The 21,251-nt window shown below is 44.0% G+C and overlaps 1 protein-coding gene across 1 annotated transcript in view; it reads right to left on the reverse strand.

Moving 5' to 3' along the window:
- KAT6B (lysine acetyltransferase 6B) overlaps nucleotides 1-21,251 on the reverse strand; it is a 67,174-nt gene that overhangs the window by 24,872 nt on the left and 21,051 nt on the right. Inside the window, 7 exon segments of the mRNA XM_083364152.1 lie at nucleotides 685-846; nucleotides 6,616-6,757; nucleotides 7,835-7,950; nucleotides 9,364-9,485; nucleotides 10,783-11,183; nucleotides 16,255-16,387; nucleotides 20,971-21,052. Coding sequence (XP_083220278.1) covers nucleotides 685-846; nucleotides 6,616-6,757; nucleotides 7,835-7,950; nucleotides 9,364-9,485; nucleotides 10,783-11,183; nucleotides 16,255-16,387; nucleotides 20,971-21,052 — 1,158 coding nt within the window.

A 21,251-nucleotide genomic window follows, 5' to 3' on the forward strand; every position in this document is an offset into this window, starting at 1 on the left:
CAAATCTCAGCAACAAACAGCTACGGGTTTAACTCACAGAAGGGCTCCTTTATCAATAGGGGAAGGCTCAGAGACTCCGTAAGGCAATGCCGGACCAGGGCAACCTGGGGCAACTCTGCTGGTCCCACACACTGCATCCTCTTCACCTGAGCCTGAAAGAAAGAAGAAGACGGGTGGGAGGCTGGGAAGGGAGGCGCAGACAGGCAGACTGTGGCAAAAATATCCCTTCCCGTCACGGGCCCCTGGCACCGCTCGGCCTCTGAGCAGCCAGGCTTCCCAAAACGTGGCCTTAAATCTGGTCTTAGGTTCCAGCGTTACAAAACCAAGTTACTTCCTTTTTAAATAATTTTATCACGTTTCTGCTAGGTTCTAAGGAGGGAGGTACAGACTGAACGTACCGCACGCAAGGGACAAGTTGTATTAAATACGCAACAAGGATTGAATGGCTGAAGGCAGCGCCTGCTCTGAACAGCCACTATACTGCCGGATTTTGCTTCAGACGTGGGCAGTATAAAGGATCTGTGCGTTGTATTTTGGGCCTAAATCCAACACTTTTTGAAAGGATAACGGCATCATTATTTTCAAACAGAAAAATGTCTTCCTTCCCATTTGAAGTGCCCTTTTCCCAACAAACATTCTGCATAAAAGCAAGATACTCTGATAAGGGTAAGATCAAACTTTTACCTTGGAGAAATATCCAACTAAGTGGCACCCTTTTTCATCATTCTTGGTGAGGACATAGAAGAGGAACGGCTCGACGTCGTAGTACAAGGTTTTGTGGTCAAGAAAGAGCTTTGCTAACAAGCAAAGGTTCTGGCAATAAATCTTGCTGATATTCCCATCAACCTAGGAAGGAGAGAATTCCCACGTCAGCATCTTAGCTTAGCAGCAGCAAAACGCAAGCGATGCTCACAAGGAACAGTCAAGACTCCCTGCCATTCGGCCTGTGAAATGTACACAAAGGTACATTTCCAAATTTGCCATTTTTGTTCATTTTCTCTAATTAGACATTAACTCTGTGGGCACGTTATTTAAGCTACGTTAAGCTTTAATAAGCTTATCAGCCTCGAGTGGGTTATGCAAAAAAAGCAGAACATAACATTACTCTCGCTTTCTCTACTACCACATCCGCAGATAAGAAACAGATCTGGCATGTTTTAGAGCAGTTTTCAGATCGAATTAAAGATGCTAAGAGAATGCAAAGAATACAAAGGTTTCCAAGTTCAATAACAATGACAGTTCCGCACTTGGTATTACTTTTTAAAATTTATTTTTGATGCCTTCAAGTCAGTTTTGAGAATACCTGGACATGTCCCTGCAGTTTCCTTAGCAAGATTTTGGAAGCAGTTTGCCATTGCCCGATTCCCAGGGCTAAGAGAGAATGACTGGCCCAGGGCCAACTTGCTGGCTTCCGGCCTACAACAGGAGTAGAACTCAGAGTCCTCCAGTTTCCGATGCCTTAATTACTGTACTAAATTGGGTCTCTGATTGAAATTTGATCATTCTTATATCTCTTAAGAATTAGGAAATTCTTCAGTAATTTTTCAGTGAATTTTTGCCCTCTCGTATACACATTAACAGCTTATATTTTGGTCACTGACCAGTAAGCCATACAGATTTACATATATTCCAGGTTAAGAATACTGAAAAGTGTTTCTATAAAATGGAATATATCAAAGGATTATTAGTACGACGATAGGAAAAAGATTCATAAATGAAAGCAGAATCTAAAATACTTGCGGGTGTTATGAACCAAAAAAACAAAACTGGTCAAATAACTGGATAAAATACAGAGAACACCTTAAATACTTGGGGACTAAAAATTATTTTAAGATACTGCTTTTTTTAAATATAGCACTGCAATTTTAAAACAGAAGTCTTAGAATACTTTTATAAATATACTTTCCGGTATATATATATATATATATATATATATATATATATATATATATATATATATATATATATATATATATATATATATATATATATATATATATATATATATATATATATATATATATATATATATATATGATACAGTTAACTATTTGTGCAACTGTATTCTGCCTGTCTGGTCTAAAAAGACACAAAGCTGCAGCCAATTAAAGTCAATACAAAGCCACAACTAAAAAAGCTACAGTAGCAAATCAAAGACATTAACCACTTGCAGTTGACATAAACCCATCTGGAGCATCTAAAACCTCCCAGGCTAGAAATGAGCAACCGATATTTCTAAGGCAGGGGTCAGCAACCTGAAACAGTGAAAGAGCCACTCGGAACTGGTTCCCTCACAAAAGGAAAAACTGGGAGCCGCAAAGAAATGTGTGCAGATGCGTGTACCTGCGCGCATGCGCAGAACAGGGTTTGACTGAAGAGTGGAGCCAAGGCGAGATATGCACCTACCCTGCATATTTGAACTGATTGGTTGAACCTTTTTAGTCCCACTTTTTTTGGGGGGGACTGCACATGGCAGAGGACTGGGAGCCGCAGGAGACGGCTGAAAGAGCCGCATGTGGCTCCGGAGCCGTGGGTTGCAGACCTGTGTTCTAAGGAATCACACAGCTTCTTCTGACCCATTTCCTTTGCCCCCTTGCCCTGACCTCAGGAGCCCTTCATAAATCATCAGCTCAAAACTCTGAATGTACACAATGCATAGCAATGATCCGAGGTGCAACGTTTACGTTTACGTTTTATTTAATTTGTATACCGCCCTTCTCCCTAGGGACTCAGGGCGGTTCACAGGGCATATAAATAACAATACAATACAATACAAAAGTTAAAAAAAAGATTAAATCAGTGCCCAGTTAAAAACAATAATACTATTCTAAAACAACAATTTAAAACCCAACTCCCCCGTCAGGCCAGACCAGCTAATTCAAATAAATGGGTCTTCAGGCCACGACGGAAAGTTCGGAGGTCTGATGCCATCCGGAGCTCCACCGGCAGTTGGTTCCACAAAGCCGGGGCACCCACAGAGAAGGCTCTCCCCCTGGGGGCCGCCAGTCGGCATTCCCTGACCGGAGGCACCCTGAGGAGGCCCTCTCTGTGGGAACGCACAGGGCGGAGGGGAGTTGACGCCGGCAGCAGGTGGTCCCCGAGGTAACCCGGACCCATGCCATGTAGGGACTTAAAGATCATAACCAAAACCTTGAACCTCACCCGGAAGACAACTGGTAACCAATACAGCTCATGGAGCAAAGGTGTAACATGGGAGTACCGGGAAACTCCCAAGACAACTCTCGCGGCCGCATTCTGTACCAGTTGGAGCCTCCGAGTGGTCTTCAAGGGAAGCCCCATGTAGAGAGCATTACAGTAGTCAAGGCGAGAGGTCACGAGCGCATGAGTGACCGTGCACAGGGCATCCCCGTCCAGATAGGGCCGCAACTGGCGCACCAGGCGAACCTGGGCGAAAGCCCCCCTAGTCACGGCCACCACATGATCTTCCAGGGTAAGCCGTGAATCTAGGAGGACTCCCAAGTTGCGAGCCCTATCCACGGGGGGTAAGAGCTCACCCCCCACAGAAAGAGATGGAACATTTTGAATGTCCCGGGATGCCGGAATGCACAGCCACTCAGTCTTGTCAGGGTTGAGCTGAAGTCTGTTCCTCCCCATCCAGACCCGAACCGCCTCCAGGCAACGGGACATCACAGCGAGGGCATCACTGGGGTGGTTTGGGGTCAAAAAGAAAAGTTGGGTATCATCGGCATATTGATGATACCCAACTCCAAAACCACGAATGATCTCACCCAGCGGTTTCATATAGATGTTGAACAGGAGAGGCGAGAGAACCGACCCCTGAGGAACTCCACAAACGAGAGACCTAGGGGCCGATCTCTGCCCCCCTGCCAACACCGACTGCGAGCGTCCCAGGAGATAGGAGGAGAACCACCGAAGAACTGTGCCTCCCACTCCCAATCCCCTGAGACGCCGCAGCAAGATACCATGGTCGATGGTATCGAAAGCCGTCGAGAGGTCTAATAGGACTAGGACAGAGGAATATCCCCTGTCCCGAGCCCTCCAGAGATCATTCACCAGAGCGACCAATGCCGTCTCCGTGCTGTACCCGGGCCTGAAACCCGATTGGTAGGGGTCCAAATAATCCGCTTCATCCAGGACCAGAGGGAGCTGATGCGCCACCACACTCTCAACAACCTTCGCAAGAAAGCGAAGGTTGGAGACTGGACGAAAGTTGTTCAATACAGCTGAGTCCAAGGCAGGCTTCTTGAGGAGAGGTCTCACCACCGCCTCCTTCAAGACGGTGGGGAAATAACCCTCACTCAAAGAAGCAGATATAACCGCCTGGAGCCAGCCTCGTGTCCTCTCCCTAGCTGCATAAACCAGCCAGGAAGGGCACGGGTCCAACAAACATGTGGAGGAGCTCAGCCTCCCCATAATCCTGTCCACTTCATCAGGGGTCACAGAATCAAACTCTTCCCAGGTAACATTGACAAGACCGCTCGTGTCCTGATCGCCAGACTCTGCCCAGTTGGAGTCCAAACCGGTCCGAATCCGAGCGATTTTATCCAACTATGAGCAGGTCACCCTTCCGGTCTTAATTCGGCTGGAATACGAATTTAGAGGCCACTTTCTAAGGACTGCCTTCCGGGTCTCTAGCATAATTACTTCAGGAAAGGAGAAGATGAGGTAACGCTTTCCCTTCACTTTTTTGTGATTTAATTTTTTCAGTTGAGTTAGTTAAACTGTCAAAGCAACATACACGACTTTCAGATCTGAGTAACTGTCTTAAGAAATTCTGGAAAATACTAATGCCTTGAATACTGTTTAGCAAACGTATCAGGATGTAAACCAGGTGAACATGTGTTTAAATTTAAATTTATTGAGATAAGTTTTATATGAACCTTCTCCTTCAGGGTTTAAAACCATTCATTATTACGTGCAGCAGATAAATTGTTGTGTTGTTGCAATGAAATCAAGATATAATTCGCTAATGACAATATATATCTTTGTTTTAAATATCACTTTTGATCTGATACACCTTAATTAATAAATTGAAGGGGACATATAGTTTTTATTTTGATAAGTATCGCTTTAGATTTTTCACCTAGGTAATAACTGTATTAACAGTCATAGAGGAGTTAATATTATATTTTATGCTTTATTCTCCATTGTTAATATATTATTGTATTTACTTGCTTCACTTTGTTTTTCTTCCTTTCAATGTTTGCTGGTCACTAATTAAATAAAGATGGCAGGCTGACTGCGTAAGGGCTTTGAAATCTACTTGAAATAAATCTGAGGACCACAGGATGCCCCACCCCAGGGAAAGCCAGGAGGCCAGCCGCCAAGCTCGTTTTTTTTCCATTTTGTTTTATTTCATTGAAAAATTACCACATCAATCGTACAAAGGGTGCCAATGAAGGTCTAGGCTGATGCCAGTCTAAAAAATGACCTTTACGTCCACTATCAATCCACTTCTCAGCAGGGGTGGGTGGGTGTCATTCATAAATAAACAATTAACTCTTCACCGTGAGCCCTGGTGGCGCAGTAGTCAGAATGTGGTACTGCAGCTAATTCTGCTAACTGTCGACTGCCAACACTTGGGCAGTTCGATCCTGACTGGCTCCAGCTTGACTCAGCTTTCCATCCTTCTTTCCGAAGTCGGTAAAATGAGGGCCCAGATTGCTGGGGGAAATAGGGAGACTCTGTAAACTGCTTAGAGAGGGCTGTAAAGCACTCTGAACCGGTAGATACGTCTAAGTGCTATTTGCTATTGACTCAGCCTTCCATCCTTCCAACGTTGGTAAAATGGGGACCAGATTGTTGGGGGCAAGATGCTGACTCTGCAAACCGCTTAGAGAGGGCTGTAAAGCACCCTGAAGTGGTATATAAGCCTCAAGGGCTACAGCTGTCGCTATTTATATTAATAAACTGATCTGGAAGCCAAGAAAGGAATACAATGCATCTTTTAGGACAACACTGGAAGTTTTTAAGAAGAGACTGGACAGCCATTTGTCTGAAATGGTATAGGGTTTCCTGCCTTAGCAGGGGGTTGGACTAGATGACCTCCAAGGTCCCTTCCAACTACTATTTTATTTATTTATTTTTATTTATTTTAATCCCATTTATATCCCGCCCTTCTCCGAAGACTCAGGGCAGCTTACAATTTAAGCACAAACCAATGTGCTTAGCAATAGCCTTCATTCTATGTATATGCCTGCTTATTAGGGCTTTCACACACACCCCAAGCGGCATTATTACAAAGTCAGGTTAATTGCCCCCAACAATCTGGGTCCTCATTTTACCTACCTGGGAAGGATGGAAGGCTGAGTCAACCTTGAGCCTGGTGGGACTCGAACCTGCACTAATTGCAGGCAGCAGGTGTTACTTAAGGAGGCATTAGCCCACTGCTCCACCAAGGCTCTATTACTACTACTACTACTACTACTACTACTTATTATTATTATTATTATTATTATTATTATTATTATTATTATTATTATTATTAAATTAATTTTATTATTATTATTATTATTATTATTATTATTATTATTATTATTATCATCAGAGGAAAACACAGCTCAGAAATACTGCCTAGGCATCTAATCTTCAGCCACACACCATACTTCCTGAGGACGAGGGAATATCACCTACCTCAAACACCGAAAGGTCTTTCCTCCTGTAGATCTCGTTGGCTGGAGGGTGAAACCAGCCACACTTCTCTGCGTGCCTTAGCAAGATATTTTTACTCTTCATGTATTTAAGACAGAATTCACACAAGAAAAGCTTTGATAGTCTGTTGAAGTTTAAAATCAGAGTATCAGTATGAAATGCTTTAAACAAATTCTATTCACCTTTATTTCTTCCAGGTGAATTAAAGAGTCTAAAAGAAAGTTTAAAACAGATATTCCGCCATGCCTGGAGTAAAACAAGCTGCTTACGTTGATCATAATTAATAAATTATAAATAATAAATAAATAATCAAATTAATAATATACAGCACAAAGGAACACTCCCAACTGACAACTCTATATAAACATTGTATTAATTCAGTTGGAGCCCATCATCCCTACACAAACAAGTAACAGGACATAAATTTGTCAACTGATAGTTGATAAATAATTTGATACCTATTGGTTTTTTTTGGGGGGGGGGACAGAATCAAGCACATTTTTAAAATTATTTCAATGACAATTAAATGAGCAAGAAACTAACGTTGTATATTGGAGAGGTTGCCACAAAGAGGAGAGGGCCAACTTATTTTCCAAAGCACGAGAAGGCCGGACGGTGGATGGAACCTGACCAAGGAGAGAAGCCACCTGGAACTAAGGAGAAACTTCCTAACAGCGACGACATTTAACCAGTGGAACAGCTGGACTCCAGAGGTTGTGGATGCTGGAGTTTTTTTTTTAATAAGAGACTGGACAGCCACTTGTCTGAAATGGTATAGGGCAGGGGTCTTCAAACTTGGCCCTTTTATGACTAGTGGACTTCAACTCCCAGAATTCCTCAGCCAGGCACGCTGGCTGAGGAATTCTGGGAGTTGAAGTCCACAAGGCATAAAAGGGCCAAGTTTGAAGAGCTCTGGTATAGGGTCTCCTGCCTGAGCAGGGGGATGGACTAGAAGACCTCCACCGTCCCTTCCAGCTCTATTCTGATTGATTGATTGATCACTGTGGTTTTAGGAGCAGAGTTTTACAGTACAGAATTTGACTTTCACATAGCCTTTGATTCTGAGATGTCTTGTAAATGGTAGCAGCTATATTTGGCGCAACGGGACAATACTGAACGCATCGTTGTAGGGATCGCATTTTCTTTCCGTTGCCCTGTGATGTACATATGGCATACCTACGTACAGGGGCGTTCCTCTTACCTTGCATATTCATGGGGATAAGGTGAGGAGTACCAAGTCTGGATCTCATATTTTCCAAACTCTATCACAGAAGGGTAACGTCCATTGACCTCTCCGCCGTTTTTACAACCTATCTTCTATTAATGACAGTTTTAAAAAAAAATGTGTCAGTGTACGAAGGCTGTTCCCTTTCTGCCCCTAGATTTCAGTAACAATTTCACTTTTTTCCAAGGATTGTTTGCTACTAGAGGTGAGGAGATACTTTACTGCAGGGAGTGAACGTAAAAATGGCAGCGGTCACCCCCAACAGAAACATGAAATCTCCACAGGTATCCAAGGACTGAGAGCAAATGTTTAGCCCAGCCAAATAACTGAGGCATAGCTACGTAGCAAGGCTTCTTAGCCCTAGTATAGGTGGTTCTCGACCAACGACCATGACTGAGTCCAAAATTTATGCTGCTAAGTAGGACAGTTGTTAACTGAGTTGTGTTCCATTTATGACCTTTTTTGCCACAACTGCTAAGCAGATCACTGCAGCTCCTAAGCCAGGGGTCTTCAAACTTGGCCCTTTTATGACTTGTGGACTTACTCCCAGAATTCCTCAGCCAGGCATGGGTGAAGTCCACAAGTCATAAAAGGGCCAAGTTTGAAGACCCCTGTCCTAAGCGAATTTGGCTTCCCCCGTTGACTTTGCCTGTTGGAAGCCAGCTGGGAAGTTGAACAATGTTGATAAGATGACCCTGGGATGGTGCAACCATCTTAAGTACACGCCCGTTGCCAAGCGCCTGAATGTTGATCACATGACCACAGGGATGCTGCAACGGTCCTACGTGTGAGGAACGGTCACTTTTTCCAGAGCCATTGTAACTTTGGTCACTAAATGAATGGCTGTACAGTGAGGACTACTTGTAATGATCCCAAAGATGCTTTTTCAGGAGGCCACTGGACTTCCTTGATTTTCTTTGAAGACGTTTCGCTTCTCCTGCAAGAAGCTTCTTCAGCCCTCTATAATAACTTTTTCTCTTTGAACAAGTATCTAAGCTCGTTCTAACTTTCTTATTCAAAGTTCAGATTTTTACTGATTTTTATTCTTACTCAAAGCAAGAAAATGCATAGGATAGGTCAGGCGATCTTGATCACAAACAATCGGGATAATTTTAAGATGAGTGAACAAAAATTGTTACAGGCAAAGCAACTACTTGAAAAGAAAAAAAGAAAAACACTTAAAAATTGGGCGTATCAGCCCAAAGAGCAACATCCGGTATCTAAAGAAGAGAATATTTCTTAGCTGGGAGACAAACTCATGGTCAACAAAATTCCCATCAACGTTACATTATATAATTATATGTTTCAAGTTTACACTTCTGAAAGAATGCAGAAGGCCAACACGAAAGAATAAAATTACCCAATTTTAAAACGTTTTAAAATTTATGTAGAATTACCAGGTTTTTCAATAGAAGAAATACACACCCCATGTTAGATTTCAAGGAGAATCAAAGACGATTAAAGTTTCTGCTGTTGTTAACTAGAAGATTGTGGCCCTTACTTACCTCCATTGCCAGTTCCTGGGCCTGCTTAAACATGTTCAAATCTTCTTCTGTAACAAAGTTCTTGCTTCCCACCACAAACAGATCTGAATTTTCTTGTTTGATGCTTATTTTGATTTCTGTACCTGTTGTTTAAAATCAGCAGAGAATTTCTTCACCAACACGAGGGCAAAAAGCGCCTTAAACTAGCAAAATGCGACTTCTGTTTCTCTTCCTGGACAGTGACGACTTTCAAACCCTTGAATTTTCCACGGAGATAATAAATCTACCGGTTTTAAGTACCTTGACGGTTAAAAACCACTAGGCAAATATTTAAAAGATGCTGCCAAGGTCTCTTGTAACATCTGTTAAAATGCTTCCTATTACAGTTTGCACGCCTCTGCTCCGTAACTGTGAATTTCTAAATATAAAAATGCATCGTATGGTTGCATTAACCTAATCTTAAAAAATACCAGAAGCAGATTAGAAATAGAGGAATAAAAGGGTTTTTTTCCCATAAAGAAAATATGCATTTAAAAAAAACCCTGAAGGAATAAATCTCACAATCGTACAGATTCAGCGTTGGGTAGCGGTGGGGACGGGGGGCGTTTTTCCATGGAAAAGCAATGGAGGAGAGGAAGATGAAATGGCGAAATGGTGATCCTAACCGTGTGTCAAAACGGGACCACAAGCACAGAAAGGGCATCGAACACAAGGAAGCGACTACCGATAGGCAACCAGGAAAAGCAGGGAGGCCACGGCATCCACAGGACGGACAAAGGAGATAAAACATTAGCTGGAGAAGCACCTGGCGGGGTTAGTTCAGCGCTCGCTGCTTCGATGGAAGAGTGACGTAAGGACGAGAACCAGTCAAGTCCTGGGTGACAGAATAAGAACCTGGCTCTGGAATCTGGAGGCAGCTTCAGTTGGGGCTTGGACCTGCTGCTTCCCATCACCCCGCTCGGGCTTAACTCTTCCGTCGGCCAAGCCCCCCTTCCCTGGGGGGTTCCCCCACCTGGGGGGCCCCTTTACACTTCAGCCTGCCTAGAGCCACCCGCTTTTTAAGGGACGTTGTCTGCTGGAAGTCAGCCCCCTCTCCTCCAGCCCACCCAGAGGGGGTGGGGGGGACCAACCTACGGCCGACCCCGTCCTTTCCACGGAGAGCAGGGCTGGGCCCGGGCCTGGGAGAGAGGGCCGCTTTGCGATGCCGACGCTTGGGACGGGCCTAACGGGGCTGCCCCTTTGGGCCCGACTGTCCCCGAGCGGCATAAATGGGGGACAGTCCGTCCGAAAGCAGGCTGCGATGAGGACGGCCGCTCGACTGACCGGAGGAGGCCTGGGGTGAACCAGAAGAGACGGACATGCCGGACTTTTGTGAAGTGGGGCACTGATTGGGGGGGGCTGGGGGTGGAAGTGAAGAAGGTTTTAGCTTTTGTGTGGTACCTGTAGCCAACACATGAGAAGTACAGGAGGGTTTCTGGGAGGCCATTTTCCTTGGACGATAATGCTTTGAAAAGTCAATTATTTCACCTCGTGATCTGCGACCATCGGGTGACGGTGTGAAAAACTTAGTGAGGCCATCAATGAGCCCCTGGGTTTTCTTGTTAACTTTAAGTGGAGCGGCAGGTATGTAGGTGGAGGTGGTGGTGGAGGAGGTGGTGGTGATTTTGGTGGCGGTGGCACCAGGCCAGGTGAGGTCTGGAACAGCCAATCTGCTGCTTGAATCCTTCACAGATGCAGCATGAGCAGATGGAGGTGTGGTACAGACTTTAGTCTTTTGAACCCTACCAGGTGACCCCCTTCCTGGAAGTGCGCTCTTGGATCCTTCGGCACTGGGAGCAGACCTAGCGGAGAAAGAGGGAGGGAAAGGAGAGGCGTCAGAGCAGAGAAACAACGGGCCCCCGGGCGCCCCTGCTTCCCTCACCGCGACCGAAACACAGGCCCAGCCTATCAGCTCAGCCCTTTGGGGAGCGGCTTGCCCCGCCAGAGCACAACCATCCATCGACGGCGCTGGAAAACGTCAGTTGTGACTTGTGTTTTACACTTAGGACCGCTGCAGCATTCCCAGGGTCACCAGGTCAAAACTGGGCATGGGTTTGTGAGGGTGGCCGTGTCCCGGGGCAGGTCACGAGATCCCCTTCTGCGACCTTCAAGGAGGAAAGCCAGATTCCCTTATGACGGTGTTACTAACTGGACAACTGCGGTGGTTCACTTGCAAACTGTACAGAGGTCGTAACATGGGACATAGCTCACCTAGCAACTGTCTTGCTTAGCCACAGCAACAATTGTGTTCGCAAATCAAGGAGTACTTGGACAACAATCCTTCTACAGGTGCCACCTGCATGTAAACTAAATCATGTACGTCCGTCTTTCTCAACCTGGGTCAACTTTAAGATGGATGGATTTCAACTCCCAGAATTCTGCGAGTTGAAGTCCATCCATCTTCAAAGTTGCCCAGGTTGAGGAAGACGGACGTACTTCCTTTGCATAATGTCTTTCAATAAATGTGCTGGCAAAAGCTTATTACGATCATTTCCATTCTATTTCAGGCCTAGAACCTTGATAGTATTGTAGACGAAGCTAATTTTATTCTTAAAACTGCTTTATTTTTTGTTCATTTTGATCAGGGGTCTTCGAACTTAGCCCTTTTATGACTTTTGGACTTCAACTCCCAGAATTCTTCAGCCAGTGTTCCTGGCTGAGGAATTCTGGGAGTTGAAGTCCACAAGTCATAAAAGGGCCAAGTTTGAAGACCCTTGATTTTGATGATGTGTAATGAACACCAGTCTTGAAGGCAATATTGCTAGCCACGTCTAAGTTTTTGAATGAAAAGGAAAAATGAAAGGATCGTGAAGCATTCTGTACATTAAAGGTGCTGTAGATCCACACACAGGTAATGATGTCCTTTTACCAAGCTCCCCAAAAAGGATCCCTTTTTCTTCTTCCCAAATTTTCTGCTGCTTCTTAAAAACAGTTAGAAAAACTTTCTCAGAGTAGGCATTATTAATCGTGGTTAAATTACATTAAATTCAGACTACACTTTAACATCGACTGAAACCCCTCCCCCACGTGGAGGTACCCTAGTCATTTCATGGCAAGAAACCTAATTAAGAAGCAATAAAAAAGCGATTAAAAAGGTCCAAGTCCTAACACCTGCCTATAGTGGCAGCTTAAGAAAAAAAAGCTGAGCATGCATTGATTTCCAGCCAGTCCGGTGAAACCTTAGATCAGCGTTTCCCAACCTTAGGAACTTGAAGATGCGTGGACTTCAACTCCCAGAATTCCCCAGCCAGCTATGCTGGCTGGGGAATTCTGGGAGTTGAAGTCCACGCATCTTCAAGTTCCTAAGGTTGGGAAACGCTGCCTTAGATAGCCAGAAGTCAATTTATTCTTCACAGAGTGACAGAGTGCTGTTCTCTAATAAATTCTGCCCAAATGTCAAACCGACGTGACAAGAAGTCAATCGTTCCAGTAAACCACGTTCTTTCTGAAGGAGGCCAGAGTGTATTGCCCAATTCTGAATTTAAAAACCCTGCAGGAAGACGGTTGCCTCCCTGAGGCTCCACACGGATTGGATAACCACGGTGGCAATTTACAGACCTAATCCAATATACAGTTAATACACTCTACGCAGCATAATATACAATTAGGACAGTTTAACCCTACTAATAAGAATGCTTTCATTGACTGTCTATGAGGCTGCATCTGGCAAATAAAATTCCTGCCTCAGGAGCACAGTTACAACTACAACATGCATCCAGAGGGTCACGACAGATAGGTTTTAAGTCAATTTACTCTATTAAGGCAACCACTATAAAAACAACATTCAGACAATACAGAGGAAGGCGATACTCCAAATGTAGCACGCTCTCGTATAATACATATAGATTACTTACAAAAACACCACTTTTACATTGGCCATAAAACGCCACTTAAAGTAAATTAGTTTCTAAAGAAGAATGTCGTTCTATACACCATTAAGATCAAAATGCAAACACAGTAATTTATTTTTCTTCAACTGCAAAAAGTGTGCAAGCCTAGCAAAAAGTCACAGAGGCATAAATAAGATTAACAAAGGAAAACAGGAAGTGGGGAAGCGATGAGTGAGAAGCACTGAAATTTAGTGAGAAAGAAGACGCAGTTTGCTTAAGGAAGCAGTGAAAGGTTAAAGAAATGACCTTTTAAGTAAATGTCAGACCCATCTCAACGGTGTTAGTGATTAAAAGGAGGATATTTCACTTTCTCGTTCATTTTACATGTAGGAATATCCACAGACAGGAAGAGTTATCCCACTGAAAATCAACAGAAAATTTTGTAAATGCTTCAAATCAATTTAATCCCTTCGTACATCTCGCTGAATATTCAATATTCTATAGAAGGCACACACACCCCCTCCCTTAATGGAAGAAGGACAGGTGCCGTTAACCGTCTTAGCGTGAAGAGGAAGGTCACAGCCCAAGGGAGCCATTTGGCCCAAAGAAGGTGGTGGCATCCTTCCATTGCAGTCTTCTTTCTCACCTCCTGCTAAGTTTATTAGCTACTCTCCCTGGGCAACGGGATTACTCTTCTAATCTTTCCACGTAGCTGTTTGAATATGTCAAGCCCTGGCATTAGCTATGAAGCTACGGTTGTGATTGATTTCTCTCTTTTTTAATTTTTTTTTTAAAAAATTCTGCCTTTATTATTTTATAAATAACTCAAGGCAGGGAACATGCCTAATACTCCCTACTTGTCTTTTTTTTTAATTACATTTATATCCCGCCCTTCTCCGAAGACTCAGGGCGGCTTACAAGCTTAGCAGTAGCCTTCATTCTATGTATATGCCTGCTTGTTAGGGCTTTCACACACACCCCAAGCGGCATTATTACAAAGTCAGCTTAATTGCCCCCAACAATCTGGGTCCTCATTTTACCTACGTACCTCGGAAGGATGGAAGGCTGAGTCAACCTTGAGCCTGGTGGGACTCGAACCTGCACTAATTGCAGGCAGCTGGTGTTACTTAAGGAGGCATTAGCCCACTGCTCCACCAAGGCTCTTTTCCCAACAACATCAGCCGTGATAGGTTGGTTGGGCTGAGCAAGAGGGGGACTGGCGCAAAGTCACATCAGTCATTCATGTTTAAGGCGGGATTAGAACTCACTTTCTCCTGGTGATTGGCCCAAAGTCACCCAGCCAGTTTTTATGCTAAGACGGGACTAGAACTCACCTTCTCTTGGTGATTGGCCCAAAGTCACCCAGCCAGTTTTTATGCTAAGACGGGACTAGAACTCACCTTCTCTTGGTGATTGGCCCAAAGTCACCCAGCCAGCTTTCATACCTAAGGCAAAACTAGAACTCACCATCTCCTGGTTTCTAGTCCGGTGCCTTCACAAAACTAGCTAATAACTTAGCAGATGCCAACAAGCTTCAGAAGCCATGTGTTTTCACATTATTGTTCAGGCCACAAAGGTAAATTAAGCAATATCATTTCCGTATCATTCCCTCAATGATGTGGGTCAGTTTGAGTTATCTACATATTATATATATATCATAGTTTTTTATGATTTGTCTTCATATTAATAATAAAAAAGAGAAAGGAAAGCAAATCAGGAAGATAATGATGGAGACAGATATACTGTCAAAAAGAAAAGAAAAAAAATGTAAAAAAAGTGTTTTAATGAAAGAAATAAAAAAAATACAACAACAATAAAAACGTAGTATGATATGTCACTGTCACAATAAATAGCTAGAATTCCAAAATAGCACTTTGTGGGGGATGTAATAAGGATTAAGCTTTTATAAAATACGCGTTTCTACAATGTCCTACCTATACCTACTAGGTTTTAAGAGAAAGCAGTATATGGATTTTGTCAACCGGAATGGATTCTCCACACCCTTCCTAAAGACTGATGCCGAAGCAGCGGAAAGTTAAATAGATTAAAAATCAGACTGTGCTTGTTGTTTACAAGCAAATTGACTAAACTACAGACATAAACTTTGCATAGGAACGTGTATTGAAATGTGGAACTCATTTAAACAGGAATAGAGTAGGTTTTTTTAAAAAAAAGATAGTTGTATTAATTATGAGAAAAATATACTGTATAGTAGTTAAAATAAAATTTGCATTAGATATAGGTGTTTTTTTTTTAACATAAAGAAGGTTAACACTCACAAGATGTTTCTGTCTCATCTGAGAACCAATTTTCTGGTCTTCTCAGTTGTGACTGTGGCAATATAACCGCCCACACTCTAAGCACAAACACAGAGTTGGCTGCTTCTTTGGGATGAAGAGCCAGGGGTCTTCCAACTCTGGCCCTTTTATGACTGGTGGACTTCAACTCCCGGGCATGCCTGGCAGAGGAATTCTGGGAGTTGAAGTCCACCAGTCGTAAAAGGGCCAGAGTTGGAAGACCCCCTGGGTAAGACCCTCCGATGCTCTTTGCCTTGGGGCAGGCTGTCCCCATTTCCTCTTGCTTTAGAAAACAAGAGTTAGGGGGTGGAGGACCAGATAAGCCACGAAGGAAGCTGTTCTGCCAAACAACACGTGCATCGAATAAAACAAATTCCAAGGCACTTTTTAAAATAACGTGATTTTTAAAGTGACAATAAAGTTATTATTCCTGTTCTGTCTTGCTCTATTCTATTCTATAATCTGTTTCCATTCCATATTCTATTCTATTCTATTCTATTCTATTCTATTCTATTCTATTCTATTCTATTCTATTCTATTCTATTCTATTCTTTTCCATTTCCATTTCCATTTCCATTCTATATTCTTTTCTCTTCTGTTCTATTCTGCGTTCTCTTTTCCTCTAGTCTAGTCTATCCGTCAAACAGCTTACAGTGGAATGGGGAAAATTATTATTAATCTCATTTTAAAAAGGTCACAAGGAAGGGATCTCCTTAGCAGAAAGAAAAACAAGGCAGAATACTTACAACATTTGTTGCTTTAGTTTGTTTTTGGGTCGTCCGATAGGCTTCGTGTAGCGTCGCCTTATCTGGGAAGCGCGCTCGTGAAGCAACCTCCGTCCCTTTCTCTTGGGCCTGCAGACTTGGCAAAGCCACGTGCCTGGATTCAACACGAAACAGAGCCTGTTAATCCTGCCGCTGCCTCTCCGCCCTCAGGACGGGCTTCCCAGTCAACCGACCGACCGAGGAGAGACAACAGACGGTTCGCTCCTCTTGCACCAGACTAAAACCCAAGTGACAGGCCGCCCTCTTGACACAAAGACGAACCTGTGACAGCCAGATACTAGTTCACGTATTCACACCCCGCAGGTCAACGTGCTATCCGTGCATTTCAAGCTCGGTATGCAAAGGCATGCTGGCAGGTATCAACACCCTACGGTAACTAGATTTTTTTTTCCCCCAGCAACAAAAAAAAGACAGCAGATGACTCTTTCTCAAAAGAAGTTCTATTTACAGAGGCCAATGGATGAGCCTATTTGTAGCTCAGGGCTGAACTGTGGGGCCCTTGGTCCTCTCCTAGTTTGGCTGTTTCCTTACAGACCTTTCATGACCAAACCAGGCAACGTCACAGTGCTAAAAGGGAGATCCTCTCTACTCTCTGCACGTCGATTGCTTGTGAGAAGGTATTTTGGACCTTTTTCTTTCCTTTCCGGCTCTTTTTAATGACACGTAGATGTTGTTTATCTTACGTGCCTGCTGATGTCCGATTTGTATGGCGTGCCCAGCTTTCAAGAATTCCCTGGCGGTTTTTGGACCTGGTTTGATCTAGGATGCTCACAGTTCCCCAGTTGAAACTATGGTTAAGTCTCTTCACGCGTTGTGAAATTAGATTTTAGATTTAGATTTTATTAGATTTATATACCGCCCTTTCCCGAAGGACTCAGGGCGGTTCACAGGGCATTTTAAAATCATACCAATACAAAATACAAAGTTAAAAGACAAATAAAAGATTAAATTATCCCTGAAAATAAAACCCAGTTAAAATTCTCAGCCTGGGCCAGAGAGCTCAAAGAGCCAAGTCTTCAGGTCTCGGCAGAATGAACGGAGGTCGGGGGCAGTCCTGAGCTCCACGGGCAGCTAGTTCCAGAGGGCAGGCGCACCCACAGAAAAGGCCCTCTCCCTGGGTGTTATCCGCCGGCAATCTTTTACCGGCGGCACCCTGAGAAGGCCCTCCCTGTGTGAGCGCACTGGACGAAGGGAGCTTGATGCCGGCAGCAGGTGTTCCCTCAGATATCCCGGACCCAAGCCATTTAGGGCTTTATAGGTCATCACCAGCACCTTGAATCTCACCCAGAGGGCAACCGGAAGCCAATGCAGCCCGCAGAGTAGAGGTGTTACATGGGAGTATCGGGAGACCCCCAACACAACTCGCGCGGCCGCATTCTGCACCAGTTGAAGCCTCCGAGTGGTCCTCAAGGGCAGCCCCATGTAGAGAGCGTTGCAGTAGTCTAAACGGGAGGTCACGAGCGCATGAGTGACTGCGCGTAGGGCATCTCGGTCCAGGTAGGGACGCAACTGGCGCACCAGGCGAACCTGGGCAATTAAGATGTTTTCATCATGTCTTTTGCCAGTCCTCTTTCTTACACGGTGGTTGTTACAGTCCATGCACTGTATTTTGTACACGACTCCTGTTTTGTTCCTTCTTTCCGGGGCTGCTGGGTAAATGGTTCATTTAGGATGTTTTGGATAGCTCTAGTTGGTTTGTGTGCTATGGTGATCCCTTATTCATACATTAAATGTATTTTTTTAAATAAAATTGAGATGGTTTAGCCTACGCATCATATGAACTCTCAATGATTTTCAATATTTTATGGTAAACAACCACCACAAAGTAGGTGCAGAGTATAAGCCTCCTATTTTAAACAACTCCCAGACAATTTTATCCTTTCCTTTGGGGACTATGTTTTGAGGCCACGTTCCCTGTCTTTCACGCCAGGTATTGATCACGTGGGACTTGCTATTATCTATCGGGAGCCTTTACTGAAATAACAAAGATGCTTCGTGACAGATTTTGATGGAAGCAGGTTAGGTTTTCACAGCTAAAGTGCTGAATGGACAGCAGAGCCTAAACTGCTTGAAACCACAAATTGAAAGCTGGGGTTCTTCAACTATTGCATTCTTTGGGAAATGTGGAAGGCTGCATTTTCTACACATCTGTAAGACAGCAGAAATACATTTATTCAACCTGGGAATGATGAAAGAGTCCGTGTAGGTGTGGACTAAAAACTCAGCTCTCCTATTCTGATATTTTTCTATCAACAAGGCCCTGAACGAAAAGTAGCCCTCCCTCACAATCTTCCTCAGTGTGTAAAGAAAGGAACACACACACACACTTCTATTACAGTCTATTACTCCTTCTGCGGTACACATGAGTAGGACGCTTGACATTCCAAGGTATGTATCTTCTGTGCACAAGACACAAGATACAATTTTTCAGTGTCAATCAACCAAAAGGGGTCAATTAGACCATGAAAAGCCTGGCCAGTCCCTGGGGCCCTTCCCTGCCCTCCCTTTGGGGGTTTCCAGGGCTCCTTGTGGGGGGAGTTGAGGCAGGCCGAGCCCTGGAAACCGGCCTCTCCCCCACAGCTCAGCCAGGGGCGGATCCGGCCCAGCCCTGGGGGACGAGAAGACGCGGAGAGGGAAAAGTCCAGCCGAGGACCGAAGTCCTCAGCTTTACGGGAGGAAACAGTAGGGGAAGACAGCGGTTGACAGTACAGGAAGTCCTCGTCTTACAACAGTTCATTCAGTGACTGTTCAGAGTTACAACGGCAATGGAAAAAATGTGACCGTTTTTTGCACCTACAGCCCCTGCAGGATCCCCGTGGTGACGAGATCAGAAGCTTAGCAACTGGCTCATACCTATGATGGTCACAGCGTCCCCGGGGTCATTCGCCTGATCCCCTTTTGCCACCTTCCATCCAGCAAAGTCAGTGGGGAAGCCAGATTCACTTAACAACCGGGTTACTAACGGAACAACTACAGTGACTCCCTTAACCGCTGTGGCAAGGGAGGGCGTAAAATGGGGCAACATTCACTTAATAACTGTCTTGTTGAGCAGCAAAAAATTTGGGCTCGGTTGTCGCCATAATTCAAGGTCTGCCTGTACTTTAAGTAGACATAAGTGATAAGTCAAAGGGACGCGGTGGCTCAGTGGGTTAGGATGCTGAGCTTGTCGATCAGAAGGTCGGCAGTTTGGCGGGTCAAATCCCGAGTGCCGCGTATCAGAGTGAGCGCCTGTTACGCGTCCCAGCTTCTGCCAACCTAGCAGTTGTAAAGCACATTAAAAATGCAAGTAGAAAAATAGGGACCACTACGGTGGGAAGGTAACAGCGGTCCGTGCGCCTTTGGCGTCTAGTCATGCCGGCCACATGACCACGGAGACGTCCTCGGACAAACGCTGGCTCTTCGGCTTTGAAACGGAGATGAGCACCGGCCCCTAGAGTCGGAAACGACTAGCACGCATGTGCGGGGGAACCTTTACCTTTACCTTTAAGTGATAAGTGAACACTGTAATTGAATGTAATAGAGCCAGAGTGTAGGGTATGGAGCAATAAATTATTAATGTTTTTTATTGGCCTTTGTTTGATTCATTTGTATAGCCGCCCATCTCAATCTCAGTTTCTAGAACTGGGTAGAATGCAGAATAAAACAGCATAACAAATAAGGTTAGTTCTTGTGAACAAGAAAAAAACAACCCAAAATAAACTCATTTAGTGTATAGTATGAAATCGTGGCGTAAGGTAACAGCCCTAGTTGGAGAGCTCATAGAAAGAGGATACGTGCCACTCGTGGTCTGTGTGTTATAGAGAAATCTTTTAGTCAGATGTGTAAATGTGTGATAAATCCTCCTTGGCAAGATAAGCTGCTCATTTTTAAAAGCTGTTTTTATTCTAAGCTTTTGATTAATTAAACAGCTGAAGGTATTGGAAAGGAGCAGCACAGGAGACTTTGACATAAAGAGAAGGAATTTCCAGCACTGAAATAAACAGCACGAAATCAAAATATAACCCACCTTATCAGCAGCAAAATGCTGATTAGACTAATGATGATCATGTTAAGTTTAAAGGTAGAGCGAGCAAATTTTAACACATTTTTCTTCTTTTAAAAAATGAAAAGTATTCCTTTGCAATCTTAAAATCCCAAGTACCATTAATTTTATAAAACACGAAGGCAGAGAATAGCCCCATCCCTACGAAGCGGTGGCCAAGAGACCCAGCAGGGAAGCCAGACTAACTAATCTTTCAACTATCATCAATCAAGCCTACGTTTAACAGTTCAGTTCTAGGTGGTGCAATTTCATTATCCGTATTGAAGATTCATTCGTAATTCTAGAAGCAGACATGAAACAAAAGTTTCCAGATTGTATTCCAAGGAGAATAAGGAAGAAAGAATCGTGCAGCAAAGCTCAACAGGGCTGGACGCATTTATGTCTCATTGAGCGTTATTTAGCATATCATCGAAACATTAACCAAGGCCCTTAAAAAGGAAGGTTTCATGGCATGCCTAAATTTTAAAAGTGTTATGAATGCAATTAGTAAAATAAAGCAAGGGCAGAGGTGCTTCAAATGTCCAGAGTGCTCAGTCGTAAGCACACACTGGATTCCACATAAGCATCTCTTGGAACCACTTAGCGACGGCCTAAGTGAACGAGCCTCCGAGGCTCACAGATTTGGCCACGCTCACCTTTTGGCATTCGAGAAAGTGGCGGGTCACAGCACTCCATGTGGAAACCTCTGTCACAAGAGTCACAGAACAGCATATTATCCTGAAGGAGAGAAAGGGGGGAGGGGGGAATAAATAAAGGAATCTTAAATAAGTAGTCATGGCCCAAGGCTCTTATTAAATGATCAGCTGGGCTACCCGGCTAGGTCTCGTTCCCTGTCATTCTTTTCACGTAAATATTTTAGAATAGAATGTAGAATAGGATATTCTTTATTGGCCGAGTATAACTGGACACACAAGGA

This window comes from Vipera ursinii (genome assembly GCF_947247035.1).
Source record: "Vipera ursinii genome assembly, chromosome: 5".
Taxonomy (NCBI): Eukaryota; Metazoa; Chordata; class Lepidosauria; order Squamata; family Viperidae; genus Vipera; species Vipera ursinii.